Source organism: Heterodontus francisci, chromosome 26, assembly GCF_036365525.1.
Source record: "Heterodontus francisci isolate sHetFra1 chromosome 26, sHetFra1.hap1, whole genome shotgun sequence".
NCBI classification, from domain to species: Eukaryota; Metazoa; Chordata; class Chondrichthyes; order Heterodontiformes; family Heterodontidae; genus Heterodontus; species Heterodontus francisci.
This window is the reverse complement of record NC_090396.1, coordinates 38,049,547-38,075,492: the sequence shown is the minus strand read 5'-3', so window position 1 is coordinate 38,075,492 and position 25,946 is coordinate 38,049,547. Positions and strand designations below refer to the sequence as shown.

At 41.9% G+C, this 25,946-nt stretch overlaps 2 protein-coding genes across 7 annotated transcripts in view; one reads left to right on the top strand and one right to left on the bottom strand.

Annotated features, from left to right (window-relative positions):
- Positions 1-25,946, bottom strand: part of arhgap44a (Rho GTPase activating protein 44a) — a 479,646-nt gene that overhangs the window by 61,879 nt on the left and 391,821 nt on the right. The window lies entirely within an intron of this gene.
- tex47 (testis expressed 47) overlaps positions 1-25,946 on the top strand; it is a 49,449-nt gene that overhangs the window by 4,859 nt on the left and 18,644 nt on the right. For all 5 annotated transcript variants that reach the window (XM_068058036.1, XM_068058039.1, XM_068058040.1 and 2 more), the window contains exons 3-4: positions 6,527-6,630; positions 19,842-19,906. In XM_068058036.1, coding sequence (XP_067914137.1) covers positions 6,527-6,630; positions 19,842-19,906 — 169 coding nt within the window. The remainder of the gene's footprint in view (positions 1-6,526; positions 6,631-19,841; positions 19,907-25,946) is intronic.

The following is a 25,946-nucleotide window of genomic DNA, read 5'->3' as shown; positions in this document are numbered from 1 at the left end:
AGCATTCCTCAGAGGGTGCAGCATCATACCATTCCCCCGCACCCTCCACCAGTGCAGAGACTCAGGTCAGCCGGTATGTGCTTACAATTGGACTCAGGCACACAAGCTGATGAGCACAGCACAGAAGTGCCCGAGCAGCTGATGAAGGCTGTGACAGCTGAGGCCACTGATATTTGGAGGACTGTGGGAGGCCAGGTTCATGCTGATGATGGGCCTCTGGTGTTGGCCACACAAAACCTGATGGAGTTGCAGTGACAGGTGGGGTAATACCTGACAGAGCTGCCAGAGGCAATGTGCAGCCAGCATGGACGATGGAGGAGTTCATCCAGGCCAGGAGTGCTGTCATTCTCAGGCACATGTGCGCATGGCTTCCTGCAGTGAGAGGTTTGCAACTTTCATGGTGAGTCAGATCCAGCAGACCACTCAATTCAGGTAGATGTAAATGATCAATAGCACTACTTAAATGCAGTATGGAGGGAGTACTACACTGTCAGAGGTGTCCTCCTTCAGATTAGACATTGAAACAAGGTTCTTATGTGGACATAAAGGATCCTATGGCACATTTAGAAGAGCAGGGGAACTCTCCCCAGTGTCCTAATCAAAATGTATCCCTCAAACATCATCACTAAAAATAGGTTGTTATTTGGCCATAACTATATTACTATTTGTCAGACCTTTGCTGTGTGCAATTTGGCTGTTGTGTTTCCTACATTACAGCTTCAAAAGTACTCAATTGGCTGTAAAGCTCTTTGGGATCTCCTGAGGTCATGAAAGATGCCATATAAATGCAAGTCTTTCCTTTCTTTACTCATAAAAGGGTCAATAATTCTCATGCTGACCTGACCAACATTCCTCCCTCATCCACCATGACCAAAAACATGTCATTTACTCAATTGCAGTTTGTGGGAATTTGTTGTGTATTAATTGGTGGCTACATTTGGCTCGATAACAGTAATTACAAAAAATAAACAATTGATTCAAAAGCACTTTGGTCTCAAGAATGTGATTAGGCACTTTATAAATGTGAGTCCTTTCTTTACCCCCATAGCATAAATTGCAGCCAGTTTTATATGGATGAACCAGTTTAGTTTGCTTTCGTACTTCTAAGATACCACCATACCATTTGAGCTCAAGAGTTCTTCCTTTTTCCTGTAACATTCTGACTGCTTCAACTGGCAGTGAATTCAGTACAAAATGTAATTCAAAAAATATAATTTTGTTGCTTGGTCCTGGGTTCACATTCTGCTTAGACTTCAGATGAAAGGGACCCCACTCTCTTATGACTTCAAGAATCTTCAATATATCAAGTCTGAGAAGTCCCAATCCCATTTAGATAGAGGATCTGGATCGGCGTAGGCTTGGAGGGCCGAAGGGCCTGTTCCTGTGCTGTAATTTTCTTTGTTCTTTTGTTCTATTAGATGGTGACTGCAGAATGAGAAAATTAAACTACCAACTAATTGATAATTAAAGTCATCGGTGTGGAAAATGGAAATGTCACATGAGTGCTATGGGATACTGGCCTGAAGTTGGATTTAAGTAATGTAAATGGAGCAGCTTTATTCTATAATAAAAGCAAAATACTGCGGATGCTGGAAATCTGAAACAAAAACAAGAAATGCTGGAATCACTCAGCAGGTCTGGCAGCATCTGTGGAAAGAGAAGCAGAGTTAACGTTTCGGAAGAAGGGTCACTGACCCGAAACGTTAACTCTGCTTCTCTTTCCACAGATGCTGCCAGACCTGCTGAGTGATTCCAGCATTTCTTGTTTTTGTTTCAGCTTTATTCTATATCTGAATTGATTCATATCAAAGATGGGAATGTTTATTGCTGACACCAACTGTACTCAAAGAGGAAAATGTTTTATCCCTAAACACCAACCTTACACACCCTAAACAAAATTTACCATTTTATTTTTAAAACTGTTCTTCCACTTCAGGTGGATTTTTGCACCTATTACTGTTTAAAAAAAAGCAATTTTCCGTCATGATAAAGTTTGCCTTCATTTAATTTCATGAAAGATTCAAAAAAGGTATCACTACTGCAGCCTTGCCTTTTTAAGAGAGGATGATTATAAAGGAAGTTAACATTGCTGTAATGGCTGTGTGCTATTCCGTCTAGACATAGAGAGGAATGCTTTCCTGCTCATCTCTGGTATGGCAACCAGTCTCAAGTTTCAAAATGATCTACTGTAATTGTCACCAGATGAAGATGAAACACAAAAGGAATGTGAGCTGCCAACATTTCTTTGATAGATGATCATAATATACTTTACTTTTCACAATGGGATGTCAAGACAAAAAAGGAGTCTATATCAAAGAGAGAATATGGGAGTAGGGAAGCCAAGAAGATCAGCCCCTGTAAATATGGCATTGAACAGATCCTTCTTCCACAAAGGCAAAATATTGTGGATCCTGAAAATTTGAATTACTATCAGAAAATGCCTGACCTATTGAGTATTTCCAGCAACAGTTAATGTTTGAGGTCTGTGACCTATTGTCAGAGCTATCCTTGTTCCACTTTATAGGATTAAAATAAGGAATAATTGTGTTCCTAACAATACAGTTATTTCTGAAGCAAATTGCAGTGATTGCAGTTAAAACAGGAAAGTGAACCTGGTCACTCCTCCACAATAAGCTCTTTCAAATCTGCAATATAATCAGAGTTTGAGGATGCAAAGTGACGCAGCAAGTCAACCCTATTAAGACAACTGGAAAAAAATCATACCAAACCTCTCCAGTGGTTTAGTGGCTAAATGCACCAAAATTATAGAATTGTTAAATACTACAGCATAGGATACCATTCATCCTATTGTGTCTGTGCCATGTTTTGAAAGAACTATACATTTGACCCCATTCCCCATACACTTTAAAATGTTTCTTTTCCAAGTATTTATGCACTGCCGCTTTAAAGCTATTTGCTTTAATCGCTTTCTGGTAAGGTAATCCTTATGCACATTGGGCGAAAAATATTCATTACTCATGTCTTTGGCATGGGACTGGAATCTGCAACCTTCTAACTCAGATGCAAGTACGTTTCCATTGAGCCAACACTTAACACCATAATATAAGCATTCTCTATGGGTGTAGTTACCTAACAAAGCAAAGTAACAGCATAACCTCAGAAAGAGGTTCAATGTGACTCTGGAACAAAGGAGACTGAGACACCATGGAGTAGGCAGAGTCACTGCTTGAGTTCAGTACTGCATGCTCTATAACTTGAGTACAGTGTCATACAATGTTTAAAAAGTACTGTGGGATCCCTTGCACCCTCCAGACATTCTGAACTTAAAGAGTTGTTTTAAATGCTCCAAGAAAGCTGCAACACAGCAACCATACTGATAGCTACAGTATAAAAGCATCCTATATTTTCAACATTTATGTACTTCACTATTTATTGTGATGCATGGGAGCAGGGGATGGTGGTGGAAATTGATACCTGATGTAAGATCAAGACTAAATTCTCCTCCACTGCAAATGGTACAATTCCATCACCGTTCCCCACTCTCACTGCAACGTTTGTCAAAAATATAGTTACTTCTTTTAGGTACAAGACTGCCAAGCCTATGAAACCAATATTTCATGAAAACTATTTAAAATTGTCCCCATTTCTAGTTCTGAGATCTGACTCCTGATCATTTGGTTTTATTCCTTCTCACCACTTCTCAGTTGCTCTCTAAAGTTAGGCTTGCTTTGTCTGGTGACAGAGTTTAACTATGCTATTGATCATGGAATATAGATAGATTAGCTCTGCCATTTGTAATGCAAGTGTAACTGCCTTTCCTATAGAAAGAAAACAAGGAGAAAAAGTTAGGCGGTGAAGCAGACTAGAGAGTATACACATTTTTGTCCAGGTTTATATCTTGCAAAATTCATGTATGTTAATGTATGAGCAAATTCTATAGCTGGGAATTCTAAAAAATTGTGAATGTTTCTACCATATCTTCATCAGACTCTGACACATTGCTATTTGGTGATGTCATGTAATTAGTTCCATGATACTCAAACAGAAGCAGCCGAGCAATGAGCCTTTTCAGACCTCAGCTACAATTCTAAAAGTAATTGATTTAGAAGCTTACAAAATTTGTGTCATTTGCTCAGAATTGGTATCTCCAGTAATATCAAAAATATCAAATTAGCATTCACAAGGAAAGAAAATACAGTCCAGGATCCTATAATTTAGACAGCATACTTTTCCTAGACTTTAGTTGGCTTGTGCACTAGCCCACAGAGTGATGGGAGCCAGACTCGTGACTATGCTTCCTGTGCAGTTTGTACCTAATTCGTGCCTGATCCAGGAAAGAAGCACTGAAGAAAAGTCAGGGAGCCATTCAAACCAGGCTGCTGGTGTGTGCATCCCTTCACTGCCCTCTGTGCGAAAACAAATGGTTGTAGTTTAGTTACAAGCTAACTATACAAACTCAGTTGCCAATCTTGCATCTTTTTTTTTAAATGAACAAACCAGAAAGCCTACATAAGATTCAGAACCTACACTCCGATTTAAGCCTTTTTGTGTTCATTTTCCTACACTCTCTTTGCTTCTTATTTATATTTTCTCACTTTTTTCCCAGCTTGGTCTTTGTTTCCCCTCCCACTCTTAGTCCTGTTACTTCAGTTGTCTCATTTCTGTTCCTTAGTCTGTAGATGCCATTGTCTTTTGGCAAATCTAAACTCATTCGAAAAATAATGAGGGGACGCTAGAAAAAGTTACATTAATTTCTTGGTTTTCTTCATGGAAAAGTATGACAAACCCTCTCTCATTTGTTTGCCAACACATTTTGCAATGATCTACGTGAAGGTATGTAATTGTGTCAGTTGTACACTGTGACAGAGTAGCAAAGCTAACACAATTTATTTTCCCTCTGAACAGTCAAGGGTTTGCCAAACACTTTATTTTCCCATGAAGGCAGGACCCCTATAAACAAACACTTTACATCACTTTGGCCCATATAAACACTATTCAAGCAGGTCACCTACACCTTGGCACATAAGCAGCTTTAGCTGTTCAATGGCAAAATTAAATTGAAATGTACAGAAAATTTATGCATGGCTGCAGCTAATGGGTTTATTTGCAAACCCGCAGAAGTTAGATTTCTGATTAGCCATCTGACTAGGGTTTTAGAAGGAAGGCCAGTCTTTAAAATTAAAACATTTCCCTCAAACTCTGATAGTTCATTATTTACAAAGAAATCAATCCGTGCAGTCAGAACTCTCAAATGAAATGAAAACTTGTATAAGGTTAAAATGTGCAAGGATAAAGTGTGCAATTAATAGATTCCCTCCCAACAAACTCAACTGGAATATTTTTCTTTGAAAGGCATAGGTAACAAAACATTCCCTAGAATTTTCAGGTTAACCCTGAATTAGAACATTACCCTCCCTCTCCTGTATCCTTGCACACTTCAGGCGATAAGTGCACCAAGGAAGAGGTCAAGTGAAAGTAAGGTCCTAACTTAGGATAAACCTGAAAATGCCTAAAATGTAGGCAATTCTTTTTACAATGCTCTTATCTGACATTTTTCTAAAGAATTTATAAACATTATTAGGTTTGACTGAACTATATGATAGAAACTACTTATAACTACTTAGAACAACAACTTGCATTTCTCTAGTGCTTCACAGGAGCGTAATCCAACAAAAATGGCACTGAGCCAAAGAAGGAGACAGTAGGATAGCTTGACAAAAGAGATAGGTTTCAAGGAGCGTTCTAAAGCAAGATAGAGGCAGTGATTGTTAGGGAAGGAATGCTTGAGCTTAGGGTCTAGTCAGCTGAAGGCAGGGCCAAAAGAAGTCGAAGATGCATGCGCACCAGAGTTTGAGGAACTCAGAATTCTCAAAGGGTTGTTGGAGGTTACAGAGATAGGGAAATGCCATGGAAGAATTTGAAAACAAGGATGGGAAATTTAAAATCAAAGCAGGTAAGCTCTGGACTTCCCTCCCTAAACCTGTCCATATATCTACCTCTCCCGTTTTAAGATGTTCCTTAAAACATATCTGTCCTAATATCTCCTTATGTGGCCTGGTGTCAAATTTTGTTTTGAGAATCGCTCTGTGAAGCGTTGTGGAATGTTTCACTGTGTTAAAAAGGTGCTATATAAGTATGTGTTGTTGTTGTTCTGGTGATATTGGAAAGATCTGTTCAATCATTTTTCAAATTAATTCATTTTTTGATCAGTCCTTCAATCTCTCAATTCAATAATAAATTAGCTGTGGCATTGGCTGTCAGTTTTCTAAAATATCATCAGTCTCAGCTATTTATGTAAACAAAACACTTTTCAATTGAAACAGGGGCTGAACCAACGCCTGAGCAAATATTTTCATTAAATGAATATTTATGTCAGAATAGTTAGATATTGGTATGTATTGCATTTCCTGGTTATTTGATGGGTGATTTTACAAGATTGTTGCACCATAGCCAATATCTGTAATTCAGTTTCTATGAGAGGAATTTTTAAAAATAGGAAGAAAAAAATTCCCTTGACGCTGATTGGGAAATGAATAACGTCAGATCGCATTGTGTTATACTGCAGGATACTACGAAAGTTTGTTCCAGAAACTCCAACGTTATCATCAAGGAGAAGGGATCACAGGTCTCCTATTGCTATATCCTAACTATGCTGTTCATGTGATAGAGGTAAGACTAACAACTGCTGGACTCCGTCAAATGGGAAGAAAAGAACAAACAGCCTTTTATATTGAATGCTTGACAAAGTAGGAGCGATATGGGCTCTTGGGCCATTACTGTGGAGAAACCTTTGGGACGGACACAATGAAATAACTTAAATAATATGAGAACAGGTGCTTTCACAACACTTACTGCTCCATTCACTCATTAATAGCAAATAGGTCAACTTGCACAAGTGGTGTTCTATATTACCATGTTGTGATCCCTGCAAAGAAAGTAAAACACATTTGTTCTTACAACCCAGATATCCGTAAAAAATTTAAACATGAAACACATATGGCATGAGCTGAAATAAGTTAATAAATTATTACTTTGGTTACGGAGATTAACTTGAAGCTAAAAGAATTCTGAAAAAAAGAGCCAACAACTTAATTTTAAAAAAAAGTCAAACTCTGACATCATGAAAATATTGAAAAGCATAAATACTCAAATTGATACAAAGGTGACATGCATTAGAAATAGAAAAATCAAATCACATTGCAGTAGTAATGAATTACTCCTATAAATGGGACAAGGTAGAGTTAAACAGATTAATGGAAGGTTTACTCTGTTTCTCTGGTTATGCTTGATGCTAATAACAGGTGACAAAGTAAAATACATTGCTCCCCAGTGTTGAGAAATATTTGGCAGTTGATAAAAATAAGCACACCAGTCACCCATATCAAAAGACAAAGGCCAGATATAATAAATCATTTACTGCAATAGGGTTGGAAACAAGTTGGTTCACCACAAATTTGAATGATACTTCCCTTTCAGTATGAATATAAATTGAACAGAAAACCAATCTGCATCTTCCTCTCATTTTATTTCCCCCTTCATGGAGTTCCCCAAATAAATTCTCTGCACAGCAGCAGTCTTACTACCATCAACTGCTATCCTGGCCAGTTTTCACAGATGTTTACATTTGCTTTCTTTGCCAGCTGTCAATTCTGGCCTGCTCCGCAGATACCTTCTCAGGTTCAGTGGCATCAGATGTTCCTGTAGGTGGTCTGTGTGTCTATTGACTTACCCTGTCCTATATCTGCTTGTATGGTAGCATAACCCAGCGTAGGAACAACAAAACCCCTTTGTGACCTGAACTGGATAACTGTATGTCTTTTGCGTGTGTATTTCTGTATCTATGCAAAGGCGGATCATGTTCACATTGGCGCGGATGAAATTTGGTTTGAATCATAAATGATGTTACTCCGCAGTGAGGTAAAAAGTAATGAACAGTATATATGATCAGACTTGCTTACTTCAACTTACATTTATGTAATGATACAAAAAGAGCATGTGATAGTTCTCGGTCAATTCAGTGGGCTCTCTTACTAAACTTAAGCAGAATGATCCCTCTTGCATCCTACAGGCCAGGGCAGAACCTCTTACTTTGCAGCCTCATGTCTCATCAACCTTCTTGAAGTACTTTGCTGCCTGCCTGACTGTAACCCTGTTTCTAAAGGCCAGACCACATTTGTCAGTTTTAAGGGTTCTGAAGGGGGCATTTTCCTTCACACATGATCAGGGGGCAGGTTGTTCAACCTTGCCCGTCTAAGAGCGAAGACCAAAGTACGGAAAGTCCTCATCAGGGAACTCCTCTTTGCTGACGATGCTGCTTTAACATCTCACACTGACGAGTGTCTGCAGAGTCTCATCGACAGGTTTGCCTCTGCCTGCAATGAATTGGGCCTCACCATCAGCCTCAAGAAAACGAACATCATGGGACAGGACGTCAGAAATGCTCCATCCATCAATATCAGAGACCACGCTCTGGAAGTGGTTCAAGAGTTCACCTACCTAGGCTCAACTATCACCAGTAACCTGTCTCTCGATGCAGAAATCAACAAGCGCATGGGAAAGGCTTCCACTGCTGTGTCCAGACTGGCCAAGAGAGTGTGGGAAAATGGCGCACTGACACGGAACACAAAAGTCCGAGTGTATCAAGCCAGTGTCCTCAGTACCTTGCTCTATGGCAGCGAGGCCTGGACAACGTATGTCAGCCAAGAACGACGTCTCAATTCATTCCATCTTCGCTGCCTCCGGAGAATACTTGGCATCAGGCGGCAGGACCGTATCTCCAACACAGAAGTCCTCGAGGCGGCCAACATCCCCAGCTTATACACACTACTGAGTCAGCGGCGCTTGAGATGGCTTGGCCATGTGAGCCGCATGGAAGATGGCAGGATCCCCAAAGACACATTGGACAGCGAGCTCGCCACTGGTATCAGACCCACCGGCCATCCATGTCTCTGCTTTAAAGACGTCTGCAAACGCGACATGAAGTCCTGTGACATTGATCACAAGTCGTGGGAGTCAGTTGCCAGCGATCGCCAGAGCTGGCGGGCAGCCATAAAGGCGGGGCTAAAGTGTGGCGAGTCGAAGAGACTTAGCAGTTGGCAGGAAAAAAGACAGAAGCGCAAGGGGAGAGCCAACTGTGTAACAGCCCCGACAAACAAATTTTTCTGCAGCACCTGTGGAAGAGCCTGTCACTCGAGAATTGGCCTTTTTAGCCACTCCAGGCGCTGCTCCACAAACCACTGACCACCTCCAGGCGCTTACCCATTGTCTCCCGAGACAAGGAGGCCAAAGAAGAAGAAGAAGAAGGGGGCAGCACTGATAGGCCTTGTGGTTTGGTGTTTTAATTTAGAAATGAACACGGATCTTGTCTTAAAAATTCACACGGAATGTTAGAATATCAAGTGCTTCCTGGTCTGGTTTGGCACAGGCCAAAAATATGTTGAAGCTTCATCCTCCATCAACATCAGGAGAGCACACCCTTGTCTCGGAATGAGCTTTTCCATTACTAATGCCAGCCAATGTTTTGCACTGAGTGAGATTTTATCGATATGCGGTCAATCTATTTTCAATTCTTTCTATTGTATTTGGTTATGCTTGGTTGACAAATCATAGCACAAAACAGTACAAAGTGATCTAAAGGTAATTTATTTTACAAGTCGGTGCTTAGAAATGTGTCACTATGGAAATGAATCAAAGGTTGCCAAATGTATGTGCACTTAACTCTGACTTGCTTTCACCCAACTGACCAATGAGTGGAAAGTATTCATCAAAAATGTTGACCTTCAAGGTGCCTGGTATTGATTAATGAATCACTTAACAATATAGCTGAATGTATTTTATATCTCACACCATAGTTATTTTAACACTGTTGACAAGTAACAGACTGCTTTCACTCAATTGAAGTTACATTTTGTGCTAGCTTTGGCCTATGCTGATAACAGATGTTCTGTGTGGCTGAGTCATGCCAAATTCATTTCTACTTATCCAGTTTAAATAATTTGGTATAAGCAGCATCTAGACACACACTAAACATGTAAAAATGTTATGGTTAGGGCAATAAAACACACATTATTATTTAAGTTCCACCATGATTATGTTGTGTTCGGGGGTTGGGGTGCTGTTAAGTGCTTCTTCCCTCCTTTAGATTCTCCAAAACCATAAACCGCACCCTGGAGAGTAGCAACAATCCATTCCTACTGTGTGTGTATCTTTACAGTATCGAAATCTCCTGTGGCTTCACTACAGTGGATTTTCTAGAATGACTGGAGTACTCGGCCATGTAAATGGACATGTATTTTAGTTAATCTCCTGTAATGTCTGTATCATTTCAAGAACACAATACAAGTACACATTGGTCATTAAGGGACAGATATGCACATTTTAGCAGCATAATATATTTACATTGCATGGTATAATGTTACGATACTCATAAGAGAATATCCTGAGTGTTAGTAACTGCTACAATGACAGACATACTAGTGTATATATTTTATATGTACACATATTTCTATACGTCTTCTCAAAAGAACAACATTTGAAGGAGTTGGAATTGCTTTCCTCGGCCTCGGTCCTTCCTTTCACAACTGCTGTCCTCATGTTCCTCCTCAAAATTCTCTCTCAAGCTCCCTGTCCTTTCCAATTACTGCTCAATCTCTAACCTTCTTTTCTCTGTATAACTCTTAACTGCATTATTCCACCCAACCACTCCCATCACACCTTGTTTAATTGCTTCAGAGTGGTTTCTGTCGGGCTCATGATATTGAGATTGCTCAGGTCAAACTCACAGATAGCATCTTTATGAATGTGACCAACATGTACAATTGCACCTTTTCCACCTGAACATCGCCACGTTATTTGTATGATTGAACTACTCCATTTTGCTTCACTATCTCTTCTGTATGCTCCATCTTCTTTGTACAATGCTCATTTGATCCCACTCCTTCCTGTCTCAATATAGCCAGCATTACTACAAAGATTTTCTCCAATATTATTCCACACTCCCACCACCCACAAGGTCACCATACATATGGTGACAACACCTGCCTCTATGTGCCATTATCCTCAACCCCATGACCGCATGTGGTATTTTGCCCATTTGCTTTCCCTACCTCTGCAGCCATCAGTTATACATGGGAGCACATGGCCTGTTTGCCTCTGACCTCCTTTGCATTCATTCCATTCCCTGCTGCACAATTAACAGCAGGGCATCAGCCAACTTGGCCCGCTCCACCTGACTACCTCTCTCCCTGCCTTCAAAAGATTCCTCAAAATATTATGTCCTTTGTTGGAAAATTACTAGGTCCCATAATAAGGGTCAACATTAGTGAAAATTTAAACAGTAGGAGCTATTTAAGGACAGAAAATGGATAACTCTTGACGAATTTAATCAAATTCTAGAAATAAATTACTGTGCTTAAGAATGAAAGGAATGCAGTTGACGTGGTGTATTTGGACTTCTGTAAAATATTTGATAAGTTGACTTGTCATGAAGATTATGGCTGTTGATGACACCCAGCTCTACTTCACCATCATGGGTCCACTTCCTCCAATTTGTCACCTTGCTTGTCCGACATCCAGGGCTGAATTTTATGAATGCGCCGCAAATCACGGTGGCAGACTCTGCTGTCGGTGGCGTGCCCCCGCGCATCGGCTGTCGCTGAGCCCCCATGATATTAAGCACGGGGACTCATTTAAATGGAGGGGGCAGAGTGGCCGCCCCCGATGACATAGAGGGGGTGGCCGTGCCATCCCCGGCAACAGCGTCCGGTGCCACTGCGCAGGCGCGGCACCAATTGTAAAGTGCTTCAAACCCTTAGAAGACATTTAAATTTTTAGAGCAACAGTATTTGACATTGGCCTTAAAAAATTAAATGAAAGCTGGAGGCCCTTTCCCGCACCCGCCAATGTTTTTTTTAATTGGCCCATATGCTGAACATTAACTTTATTCCCACCCCGAACTTTCCACACCACCCCCCCACACCCCCCCGCCGGAGTTCCGAAGGCACACGGGTTGCGGTCGCACTCGCAATATTTTCATGGGATGGCTGCTGGGACCAGGTAGGCTTATTTGCATCTTGTTTTAATTAATTTTAATATTTTAAATGAAGGTCGCGCCGCCAAACGCCGTGGGTGGTGGGGGGGCCCGCACAGAGGCCTTGCCGCTGCCGGTAAAGTGCGGCGGGGCCTTCTTGGCATCAGGGGTCGTGCCGAGCCTCTCCCTCAAGTATTTTATGGGCTCCCTGCCATGACCCATGACATCGAGCGGCTGGTAAAATCTAGCCTCCAGTATTGGGTGATCAGAAATTTCCTCGAATTGAATATTTAGAAGTTCGCAGTCCTTGCCTTTGATCCCTGTCGCAAACTCTGTTCCATAACTATCGGCTCCATATGGACAATCTGAGGCTGAACCAAACTATTTGCAACCTCTGTGTCCTATATGACCCAGAGCTGAGCTTCCGTTCCCACACCCTCTCCATCACCAGACCATCTACGTGCACCCCTAGATCATCGTCGGTCTATGTCCTTACGTTAACTCACCTGCTCCTGAAACCCTCATCCATGTCTTTGTTACCTCTACACTCAACTGTTCCAATTTTTTCCTGGAAAATCTCCAACTTGCACTCTTCATAAACTTGAGTTTATTCAAAACTTTGATACCATTATACAAACTCATATCATGTCCTATTCACCCATCACCTAATGTGCTTACTGACCCTTAACATAGAAACATAGAAAATAGGTGCAGGAGTAGGCCATTCAGCCCTTCGAGACTGCTCCGCCATTCATTATGACCATGGCTGATCATCCAACTCAGTAACCTGTTCCTGCTTTCCCCCTATATCCTTTGATTCCTTTTGCCCCAAGAGCTATATCTAACTCCTTCTTGAAAACATACAATGTTTTGGCCTCAACTGCTTTCTGTGGTAGTGAATTCCACAGGCTCACCACTCTCTGGGTGAAGTAATTTCTCCTCATCACAGTCCTGAAAGGTTTACCTGTATGCTTAGACTATGACCCCTGGTTCTGGACACCCCAACATCGGGAACATCCTTCCTGCATCTACCCTGTCAAGTCCTGTTAGAATTTTATAGGTTTCTAGGAGATTCCCCCCTCACTCTTCTGAACTCCAGCAAATATAATCCTAACTGACTCAATCTCTCCTCATACGTCAGTCCGGCCATCCCAGAAATCAGTCTGGTAAACCTTCGCTGCACTCCCTCCATAGCAAGAACATCCTTCCTCAGATAAGGAGACCAAAACTGCACACAATATTCTAGGTGTGGCCTCACACCAAGGCCCTGTATAATTGCAGCAAGACATCCCTGCTCCTGCACTTGAATCCTCTCGTTATGAAGGCCAACATACCATTTGCCTTTTTTACTGCCTGTTGCACCTGCATGCTTACCTTCAGCGGCTTGTGTACGAGAACACCCAGATCTCTTTGCATATTCCCCTCTCCCAGTTTATAGCCATTCAGATAATAATCTTCCTTCCTGTTTTTGCTACCAAAGTGGATAACCTCACATTTATCCACATTATACTACATCTGCCATGCATTTGCCCACTCACTCAACTTGTCCAAATCGCCCTGAAACCTCTCTGCATCCTCCTCACAACTCACTCTCCCACCCAGTTTTGTGTCATCTGCAAATTTGGAGATATTACATTTTGTTCCCTCATCTAAATCATTAATATATATTGTGAATAGCTGGGGTCCCAGCATCGATCCCTGCAGGACCCCACTAGTCACTGCCTGCCATTCGGAAAAAGACCTGTTTATTCCTACTCTTTGTTTCCTGTCCGCCAACCAATTTTCTATCCATCGCAATACACTACCCCCAATCCCATGCGCTTTAATTTTACATGCTAATCTCTTATGTGGGACTTTGTTGAAAGCCTTCTGAAAGTCCAAATAAACCACATCCACTGGCTGTCCCTCATCAACTCTACTAGTTACATCCCCGAAGAATTCTAGTAGATTTGTCAAGCATGATTTCTCTTTCGTAAATCCATGCTGACTCTGTTCAATTCTACCACTGTTCTCCAAGTGCTCTGCTATAAAATCTTTGATAATGGACTCTAGAATTTTCCCCACTACCGACGTCAGACTGACTAGTCTATAATTCCCTGCTTTCTCTCTACCTCCCTTTTTAAATAGTGGGGTTACATTAGCTACCCTCCAATCTGCAGGAACTGTTCCAGAGTCTATAGAATCTTGAAAGATGACCACCAATGCATCCACTATTTCTAGGGCCACTTCCTTAAGTACTCTGGGATGTAGATTATCAAGCCGTGGGGATTTATCGGCCTTCAATCCCATCAATTTCCCCAACAGCATTTCTCTACTAATACTGATTTCCATCAGTTCCTCTCTCTCACTAAGTTGCGTTCCCCAACATTTCTGGTCTGATATTTGTGTCCTCCTTTGTGAAGACAGAACCAAAGTATGCATTTAGTTGGTCAGCCATTTCTTTGTTCCCCATAATAAATTCCCCTGTTTCTGACTGTAAGGGACCTACATTTGTCTTCACCAATATTTTTCTCTTCACATACCTATAGAAACTTTTACAGTCAGTTTTTATGTTCCCTGCAAGCTTACTCTCGTACTCTATTTTCCCCTTCTTAATCAATCCCTTGGTCCTCCTTTGTTGAATTCTAAACTGCTCCCAATCCTCCGGTTTGTTGTTTTTTCTGGCAAATTTGTATGCCTCTTCCTTGGATCTAATGCTATCTCTAATTTCCCTTGTAAGCCATGGTTTGGCTACCTTTCCCGTTTTACTTTTGTGCCAGACAGGAATAAACAATTGTTGCAGTTCATCCATGCGCTCTTTGAATGTTTGCCATTGCCTATCTGTTGTCATCCATTTAAGTAACGTTTCCCAATCCATAATAGCCAACTCGCGCCTCATATCTTCGTAGTTTCCTTTATTAAGATTTAGGACCCTAGTCTCAGAATCAACTACGTCACTGTCCATCTTGATGAAGAATTCTATCACATTATGGTCACTCATCCCCAAGGGTTCTCGCACAACGAGACTGTCAGTTATTCCTCTCTCATTACACAATACCCAGTCTAGGATGGCCTGTTCTCTAGTTGGTTCCTCAACATATTGGTCCAGAAAACCATCCCATATACACTCCATGAATTCCTCCTCTATGGTATTGTGACTAATTTGATTTGCCCAATCTATATGCAGATTAAAGTCACCCATAATTACAGATGTTCCTTTATCACACACGTCTCTAATCTCCTGTTTAATGCCATTCCCAACATCACCACTACAGTTTGGGCGTCTACATACAACCCCCAATAATGTTTTTTGCCCCTTAGTGCTTCTCAGCTCTACCCATACAGATTCCACATTGTCAGAGCTAATATCCTTCCTCACTATTGTGTTAATTTCCTCTTTAACCAACAATGCAACTCCACCACCTTTTACTTTTTGTCTGTCCTTCCTAAATACTAAATACACCTGGATGTTCATTTTCCATCCCTGGTCACCCTGCAGCCATGTATCCGTAATCCCGACTATAGCATACCCGTTTACATCTATTTGCGCGATTAATTCATCCACTTTATTACAATGCTCCACGGGTTAAGGCACAAAGCCTCAAAGCTTGTCTTTTTAACATTACTTGTCCCCTTCCTACTATTTTTCACTGTGGCCCTGTTTGATTCTAGCCCTTGATTTCTCTGCCTATCACTTTTCTTATTCCGCTTACTGTCTTTTGTTCTTGTCTTTGATCCCCACTCTTCTGACTCCTTGCAGAGGTTCCCATCCCCCTGCCATTTTCGTTTAAACCCTCCCCAACTACTCTAGCAAATACTCCCCCTAGGACATCAGTCCCGGTCCTGCCCAGGTGTAACCCGTCCAGTTTGTACTGGTCCCACCTCCCCCAGAATCATTCCCAATGTCCCAGGAATCTAAAACCCTCCCCCTCACACCATCTCTTCAGCCACGTATTCATCCAATATATCCTGCTATTTCTACTCTGACTAGCACGTGGCACTGATAATAATCCTGAGATCACTACCTTTGAGGTCCTACTTTTCATCTTACCTCCTAGCTCCCTATATTCTGCTTTTCGGACCTCATTTTTTTTTTTACTTACGTCATTTGTACCAATGTGTACCATGACCACTGGCTGTTCACCTTCCCTCTTCAGAATGTCCTGTAACAGCTCTGAGACATCCTTGACCCTAGCACCAGGGAGGCATCACACCATCCTGGAGTCTCGTTTACGGCCACAGAAACACCTATCTATTCCCCTTACAATTGAATCTCCTATAACAATTGCATTCCCACAATTTTTACTCCTCCCCTGTGCAGCAGAGATTCCAGTCCAGCAACACCTCAAGTTTAACAGTCTTATCCATGTTTTTAAATCCTTTAATGGCCTCGCCCCACCCTATCTCTGTCACCTTCTCCAGTTCTAGAATCCCTGAGATCTCTGTGCTCCTCCAATTGAGTATCCCCAATTTTGGCAGCCTTGCTTTTGGCTGCCGGCTGGGCCCCTAAAGTCTGGATTCTCTCCCTAACTTCTCTACTTGTCTCTCTTCTTTTAAGACACTCCTTAAAACCTACATCTCTGACCAAGCTTTTGGTCACCTGTCCTGATAGCTCATGTGGCTCGATATCAATCAAATTGGTTTGTTAATCGCTTCTGTGAAGCGCCTTGGGATGTTTTATGATGTTAAAGGTGCAATATAAATGCAAGTTGTTGTTGATGTCATTAAAATAAAGTGGTGGCATGGATGGAAGTTCAACTGAGGTAGAAAGTAGAGAGTAAGAGTAAATGGATGCTTATCTGATTGGCAAGATGTGGCTAATGGTGTGCACCAGGGATTTGTGTTGAGACTTCTCTTATTCTCCATATACATAAATGAAATGGATCCAGTCATAGAGGGTCTCGTAGCACAAATTTACTGACGGCACCAAATTATGGAGCAGGCAGACAGTGAAGAAGAGGGTCAGCGGAATAACCAGATAAAGGGCAAATGTGAATCAATTTTTTTTTAAAGTAATAAATTTTGGTCAAAAAAAAGGTGGAAATATACTTGAAATAGGAACATTCCTAATGGTGGAGGAACATAGAGATCTATTCAGTACAGCTGTACAGATATTTAAAAGCTGGATTAGAAAAATCTATAAAAAGGACAAATGTGATTTTGGGTTTTGTATATGGGGCATTGAATACACAAGCAAAGAGGTGATGACAAATCTCCATAAGACACTGGTTAGGCTTCAGTTGGAGTACCATGTGCAGTCTTTAACGACCCATGGGCAAAAAGAATGTTGGAAATATGGAAATGATGTCACACAGACTGATGAGAATGATACCAGGAATGAAACAATATTATAAAAGACAGGGTAGAGTTTCTGCTTTGGGTGCAAATCGGTGATCGAAGCACCAATTGCAGTCAAGCTTGCACTCATTTTGAGAAGTATCTTTTCCCCCAAATGTAAGCTCAAAATTATTTACATATTGTCGAACAAAATCTGCCCTGAACCAATGCAATTTTTAAAAAAAATTTTGCTTTAAAAATATTCCGATAGATTTAACAATGGTAACTTGATTTAGTTTGATTAATATAGCTGAATATGGGCTTATCACAAAAAAAAGCATTTTTAATCAGTGTCTAGTCCACCACCTGTGAGTAATCTGTTTATAAAATACCTGAAAATGACTTTTAAGAAAACTATACAGAACCATTTCCTAGGTATACTGGTGTACAGTAGTCAGTTTCGTAGTAAGTTAACAACAAAAAAACCATTCAAAAGCTTTAAATTATACCCACTAGTGTCCTTGCCCCCGCAGAAAATGTAATTTTAATGACTTCCTCAAAACACATCCACAAACAACTGCAATTAGCAGAAACTGACAATGGTGTATAATTTTGATCTGGGGGTGTGACCAGTTTTGGGCCAACTTCTAGCAGATGATGTTTTTAAGCTAACACAAAGGATTGCGGAAACTCGATGTGTGCTGAACATAATTTATGCTTGAAATTCTGCAATCTTTTGTGGTGGTTTGGCCAACTTTGAGCGAATTGTGCTGGAACTAACAGCACATCTGAACGCAAGTTCGACATCTAGGGTTCCTTTTTATTTCTGCTGTTGTGCATTGTGCCAATTTAGAAAGCCCAGATTGTCAAGAAAACCCCACATGCCAAATGAGAAATATTAATTTATTTAAATCAGTTGGAAACTTACATTAGACTTTTAAGGGAAAAAACCCTACAGTAACTTTTTAAATATCTAGCAGCCAAGCTGGCCACTGAAATACCGGGAGATTGAACTGGAGTCAAAAGTCTAACAAGAAGCCCAGCCAGGACAATAGCTTGCTCTAAGTGATTGAATTACCTAAAATGGCTTCATTAACAAGGCAGTCAAGGCAATCCTGACATAAAAACAAGAAATGCTGGAAATACTCAGCAGGTGTGGCAGCATCTGTGGAGATAGAAGCAGAGGTAACGTTTCAGGTCAGTGACCCTTTTTAAGCAATCCTGACATATTGGCTTTGAAAGATCAAACCCCCTCCATGTGTAAATTGGCATCCTGGGGCATGTGGAGCCAATTCCTAACCTTGAATTTCATTAGAAGGTTCTAGAAAACCTGAAGCAGCCATGTCTGTCCATCCCGGGGAGAAGCTGGTTTTGTTTCCTTTGGACAAATAGGAGACAAGCTGTAACTGAGACTGCAGCAGCAGAGAAAGCTGTGGGTTTCTCTTTCTGTCTCCCCAGAAAACATCAAGTTTGAAAACCATCTGCGACTGTGGACCCTCCAAGCCTACAGACTGCTGCAGCCAGAGACCAGGGAAGAGAGCTAACTACAATTCTGCCTTCAAGAAAACCCTGAACAAAGTAGGCCAACCACAAAATGCAATTTGAGCAGCAAGATCTTCAACAATACAGCTTCAGTTGGAGGACTACCGGATCATTCACTTCACAGACTATGTATTTAAGTTCCATTTATTCTGGACTTTAATCCAACCACCAATCTATTTTTCCCTCTGTAATCTACTTGAGTGTGTGATTCTCATGTGAATGTGTAACTTTTTTTTAGTATTTTTAAAACAGGGTTAGAGTGTTAAGTGTAATAAACTTACTTCTTTCTTGTTTAAACTCAAGAAAACCTGTCCGATTGGTTCTTTCACAATCACAGTAAAAGTAAAAGGTACAACACTCATGGAAGTTGTAAGCACAGTTACTGTTTAAAAGGAATAAACCCTGTTAGAGTCAAACAAGAGGACGGGAAAGAGGGGAGCCTGAGACCCCCCTCCTCACCTGGCTGTAACACTGTAAAGAGGACTGATTCATCACTGGGCCACTGACTTATTTTAGCAGTGGATTGAAGAAAAGCAATGACATAAGTCTAAAAGCAAGCCATTGCTTCTCTAGCTACAGCTTGTGGATGGCGTAGGGAGACAAGAGAAGAGTTAAAGAAAATAACTTGGGGGAAGGGAGAAGTAGTGGTGGATACGCACACTGAAATTTTTTTTTTGTGACCATAAATTCAGGGCAAATACCATTCATTCTGGCACAGAGCCAATCAATGCTGGTTCCTTATCACTGTAGTACTTGCTCATTTGCTGTGTGCTGAAGTGAAGCCAAGCTCCAGTTGCATTTATTCAGCAGCTGTAGGACTGGAAATAATCTGAGCTATTTGTTTTGGATGAACAGGACTGTTTGCCAATGTTGAGCCAGGTACTGCCACCCTGGGAAATCTGGCCTCGTTTCTATGGTAGATACGGTCAATTCTTAGAGTAACTTGGTTTACAAAAAGCTACTCGCGATTCACATAACATGCCCTCATGAAAATAAAAATCAACATGCCTGAATGCAAAATCCATTTCATTTGACCCTTTCCCTTAACTTACAGTCTTCCAGTGATGTGCTGTATTCAGTGATCCAGGACCTAAGAGACGTGCAACAACAACAAGAAAGGTAAGCCTGGAACTGTACCACTATGGAAATAATTCAGATGTTTGAAGCCAGAGTCATATTTTTCCATCCTCTCTCTGCTTCCTGAAGGGCCTGTTTCCTCTGTGCCAGCACAATTCACTCTTTCACCACCGTTCTACCCTGCTCTCCTTCCCCGGCATCTTCCTGTGCGACATCTGACCATTTACTTATTTCTGAACCATTATCCGCAGGGCTTCAAACATTTCTTCCATTTGAGTCAGGAATTTACATGCACTTTCTCCAACCTAGTATATTGCCTCTCCTTTAGACTGGGAGATCAAATGCAGATTAAATGACTACTTTGCTGAACACCCTGAACACCTCTGTTGTCTCCACAACTGCAAACCCGAGCTAATTGTGGTTTGTCATTTCAATTCCTTGTACCACAGTCACTTTGAGCACTCTGTCTTTAGTCTTCTGCATTGTTCATGTGATCCTCAATGCAAGCTCAAAGAACAGCACCTTATCTTTCCACTAGGTTGTTTGTAGCCTTTTGCCTTAATATTGTCCTCAAGTTAGCTCCCACTTTCTCTTCAGCAGGAAGTACTGGCAAAGTTGGGTAGATGTGCCAGGGCTACCTGAGGGGCCGGGTAGGATAGGCTGGTACTTGTGCTGTTGGTATGCTATGCTGGCAGAGTTATCTGCACACTTACGTCAACTTACTTTATTTTCTTAGGTTCCTGGGGTCTTCTCTGCTTTGCTAGTTTTGCGTGTTTCCACTTTCACCTAGCTTATCCCCCATCTTCTCATTTACATAGTTCTGTGTCTCAAAAATGACTTTAATATCTTTCATTATGCTGCCTCCTTTGGTCTCATTGCTAATTAATATGATCTCTGCCATTTAACCATCTCCTATAAATCCACCCAAGCACTTTACAAATTATTCTATTTCTTCTTTTGCATGTCTTTGCAAGTCTCTTACCCCCTCCCCCACCCTTTCGCTTTGTGCTGTACCTTTTTAAGAATCTGGGAAAGACTATTGCAGTTTCAAGCCAGCTTGGTTTAAATTATTTGAAAGAGAAACAATATTCAAATAGTTCAAGATAACAGCCATATTTAGAAGTTGTTGATAATGTCAGAATTCAAAGTGTGTGCATGTCTGTTTAGGTTCATGAAAAGAGTGCAATTTAATATTGAGAGATTGAGATAATACTGACCAATGGAAAATCATACTAGAAATATATTTGTGTTATTTAGTCTTCATAGGCGGAATTTGTACGGGCAAGGGGAGGTGGGTTTGGGTATATGTGGGGAGTTAAACCCAAAAAAATGATGTCCAGTTGGGATCCCGACATCATCCTGCCCTCTTCCGGGTTTCCCCCGGCGAATGTTTGAAGATTTCCGGGAACCCCCACGCAGGTGTCAGGTAAGGTATTTAAATATTTAAATTGGTCATCAAGTTCTGTTTTAACCAAGGATTCTGGCTTTAGCAGCCAGCAGACTTATTTCCCGAGCTGTCAGCAACTTGCCAGGATCACGAGGTGAGTGCACAGCAGGGACTGCTTCTTCAGTGAAACTGATAGGCTGGGAAGCCTTTGAGCAGTGAAACTGAAGTGCTCCAGCCATGGTCAGGTGATAGGCTGCTGCTCACAACACTCCTGCTCAAAGAGTACTTTCAGTGCTTGACAGGTGATTTCCAAGATGTTGACAGTCACTTCACCTGTCTTGCATCACTCATCTACAGCTGCACTTCCCTGCTATCAGTCTTCACTGTGATATGGGAGCAGCTTATGCAGCTCTACCTTGCACCTCTGAAGAGCAAGAGGAGCAGCAATGCCAACAGCACCAGCATGAGCAACACCAGCTGCCTTCTCCTCAGCCACATGCTATTCCACAGGGCCGAGGAATGTAGATCCAGCTCCAAGGAGATGAGACTCCAACACAGGATCTACAAGCACAGGATCAGTTCTCTCGACATGTGTGAGCACTAGTGTCTCAGGAGGCTCAGGCTCTCAAGGCAGCCTCCTGGAACAAGACCTCCTTCCCAGTGGGGCAGGTGGGCACACATTGCCAGTGGCTGTCAAGGTGCCTGTCACGGGAGGGCCACCCCCACTTGTGTCTGTGCCTCTCCAAGGTTGTGTGCTCTTTTCTTCAGCAAGGAGAGAAAGCAGAGAGTTATGAGTGTTAGTATGGTTTATGTGGATTTAAGGGAAGGACAACATTTCTGGAGGGTGACTGTAAGGCATGGTGTGAGAGGGCAATAGGCTGAGGGTGAGTGTGAGTTTTGGCTGCCCAGATGGGAATGCGAGGTGTCTGGAGAGAGAGGAGTGAGTGGAGCTGCAAGGGGAGTTGTTCTAAGGAGTGCTGTGCAGGAGAATGCTGGGAAACTCAGGGTGTGACGGAAACCACACCTGCCAAATGAAACATATTAATTTCGTTATATGGAACACTATTTGAACTTTTACTGGACATTGAACATGACCTGTTTAAAAAGACCACAGACCTGAACAGTTGAAACATGACTGCACATTTGCATTCTGAGACACAGTTGCATAGAGACAATAGGAGTGCTCCCTGATTCAATTAGCGAAATGGGTTGTCAATAGTGATGATCAAAAGACATTGAGAGCCATTGTCTGTATAAGAGCCAACACTCCCCCCCCCCCACCCCACCCAGTGTGTCTCGTAAGCTTTGAACAATCAACAACCCTCGTAGGCGATGCTGTTTCAAACAAAGAGCTGGTCACATGAGTAACCTACTGGCCAACCTGGGAATTGATTGAATTGTGCCTCAAAGAAAGGTTTGGAGCAGACTGCAATTGAACTTCAAGAAGAAAGCACCCCTCTCTCTCTCTCTGTCTCTCTCTGTCCCCAGCAAAGTTCCAGGGACCCATGGAAGCAGCTTAAGCAGACTTTTTCAGCCTTCTGGTGCCAGCAAAACAAGTTTGCAAGTGTTCACTGGGCCCCAACGAGAATAAGACCACAATTCCAACCAAAGACTTAACAGCAAAACTAAAGACAGTAACTGAATTCCATCTACTACTCCAAACTGTCCCCCTTTCTTTCTTTCTCCTTCTCTGTATCTATTTGTGTGTGAATTTCTCTCATATGCATGCTAGCCTCACGTATTTTTAGTAATTTTAACTGGGTTAGAGTGTTAAGGTTAATAAACTTACATCTTTCCTGTTTAAACCTAAGGAAGCCTGTCTGATTGGTTCATTTACAATTACAATTAGAAAACAGTGAGCAAGGACTCACTGAGGTGAAGCTAAAAACAGTTATTAAAAAGTTAAACCCTGTTATGGCCAAACCAGGAAAGGGGCCAGAGGGGAGCCGGAGACCACGTCCTCATGTGGTTGTAACTGTGGGGCTTGGCACCTGAAAGTGTTACACCACTCAGTTGTCATGCCCTCGGGAGGTCCTGCTTCCTCTTGGTGCACTGTCTACAGGCTGGAGGGCCCACACTTCTGCGGATGACCTCTTCAGGTACTGCTGTCCACATCTGCTAAGTTGGAGAGATTGTCTTCTTCCTCCTGTCCTTGGGAGTGCTCAGCTCACTGCAGCTGCTCAGATTCCACAGCAGGGCCACCAGGTAAGAGTGAGACCCCCAGGGAGCAGCCTTGCCAGGTCCCCTCTCCAATCCTGTGGTAGCTGAAGCCTCAAAACTCCATGTCTGATTACGCCCACCGTCCCTGATTCCTTAAGGAACTTGGAAATGGGATTCCAATGCTGTGGCTCCATTAAAGAGCCTCAGCAAAGCCCGCTTAAGTTGTCAACGGGTTCCTGACATGCAAATGCTTCCACTGTTGGCCAGAGACTATCAGTTTAAAATTTCGCCACGTAACTCAGAAAAGCGAAAACAAGATTCCACAGCATCTTTGAAAAATTAATTGAGAGGCAAGTCCTTTGATCATTTCATTAGTTGCCTGAAGGGATGTCAAGGTATAGATCTCATCATGTAACTTCATATTTCTTCTGCAGTTGGATGTATCACAACTGAATTCTAAGGCAGCAGCAAATACCACCAACTACTTGGGATGAAAGTAGTGTTTTCTACAAATGGATAAGATCCTTTGAACATAGCCAGTGAGGAAAGCAGTCTGTGGTGCAGCACAACATTGGTAATCTTGGTTCATTTAAGAGAAGTCAGCTCTGGAAAGAACTAGAAAAAGAGCTGGCAGTAAAAGGAAAGAGCAAGTTGGTAACAAAGAGGGCAGATCATTTTTTTAAAAAAGTGTTTTCATAGGACCAGATCCATTCAACAAATTAGTTCTATTGTACTTCATAGTGTCTGTACAATTAAAGCACTGGTCATAACTGCTGAAGCAGATAGTTCTATTTAGAGCTACGTTAACAGCAACCATGTCTACATGGAATAATTTAATTTGCAGAGAAAAGATAATTTAATATTTGCAACAAATCCTAATCATTGCCAACATTCCCAAAGGCATCAAATGACATCAGAATATAAACAAAGCAATATCTATGTGTAAGATGTCTTTTATTAACAGATCATTGAACTTTTGGAAATTTGATCAGCAAATTAAAGATTTTGTCAGTGTTTTGTGATCATACTGCACATAAACTGGATTACTCAACATATAGGAATTAGGCCAGACTGTCGTATTAACTGATGCATTGACCCACCCCAGTCTAAATTCTATATGGCAAATTCCCAGTGGAACATCCCCTTCACTCAGGAATGGCTACCCATCCAAAGCACCACATATAGGCTGTTGAATTTTCCTTGATGGTTCTTCTGACAGACCAGTGTAACTTTGGCGAATGTCCTGCATTGATAAGATTTTGGCTAATGATCTGCCAAAGTTACGGTGACAGATTCAATAAATCCCCATGGGAATTCCCTGTTGGAATCTAAAAACATAGGTTTGGTAGAAACCCCTCTTATACATGAATCCGGGCTTCCCAACAAATATCCTGCTCAAGTTATGGCAGTTAGTCAGTCAGTCAGTCAGTCAATCAGGAGATTCCGCCAAAGAAATTCCTGGACAGTTAATAAATATCAGGGGCATGAATTTTCAAGGAATTTTTTTATTCGTCCACCATAACATTGGTGAAAATTCCTGGAAACCCCAGAAAAAAAAGCATAAACTAAGTTATGGCAGATTTTTTTTTATTTGTTCATGGGATATGGGCATCGCTGACTGGTTCAGCATTTACTGTGCATCCCTAATTGCCCTTAAGAAAGTGGTGGTGAACTGCTACGGTCCATGAGGGGTGGGTACACCCACAGAGCTGTTAGGAAGAGAGTTTCAGGATTTTGACCCAGCGCCAGTGAAAGAACGGCGATACAGTTCCAAGTCAGAATGGTGTGTGACTTGAAGGGGAACTTGCAGGTGGTGGTGTTCCTATGCATCTGCTGCCCTTGTCCTTCTAGGTGGTTGAGGTCACGGTTTGCAATGTGCTGACCAAGGAATTTTAGTGCATTGCTGCAGTGCATCTTGTAGATGGTACACACTGCTGCCACTGGGTGTCGGTGGTGGAGGGAGTGAATGTTTGTGGAGGGGGTGCCTATCAAGTGGGCTGCTTTGTCCTGGATGGTGTTGAGCTTCTTGAGTGTTGTTGGAGCTGCACCCATCCAGACAAGTGCAGAGTATTCCATCACATTGCTGATTTGTGCCCTGTAGATGGCAGACAGGGAGTCAGGAGGTGAGTTACTCACTGCAGGATTCCTAGCTTCTGACCTGCTCTTGTAGCCACGGTATTTATATGGCTATTCCAGTTCAGTTTCTGTTCAATGGTAACGCCCAGGATGCTGATTGTGGGTGATTCAGCAATCAAAATGCATTTGAATGTCAAGGGAAGATGGTTAGATTCTCTCTTGCTGGAGATGGTCTTTGCCTGGCATTTGCGTGGCGCGAATGTTACTTGCCACTTATCAGCCAAGCCTGGATATTGTCCAGGTCTTGCTGCATTTCTACCACACGGACTGCTTCAGTATCTGAGGAGTTGCAAATGGTGCTGAACATCGTGCAATCATCAGTGAACATCCCCACTTCTGACCTTATGATGGAGGGAAGGTCATTGATGAAGCAGCTGAAGATGGTTGGGCCTAGGACAC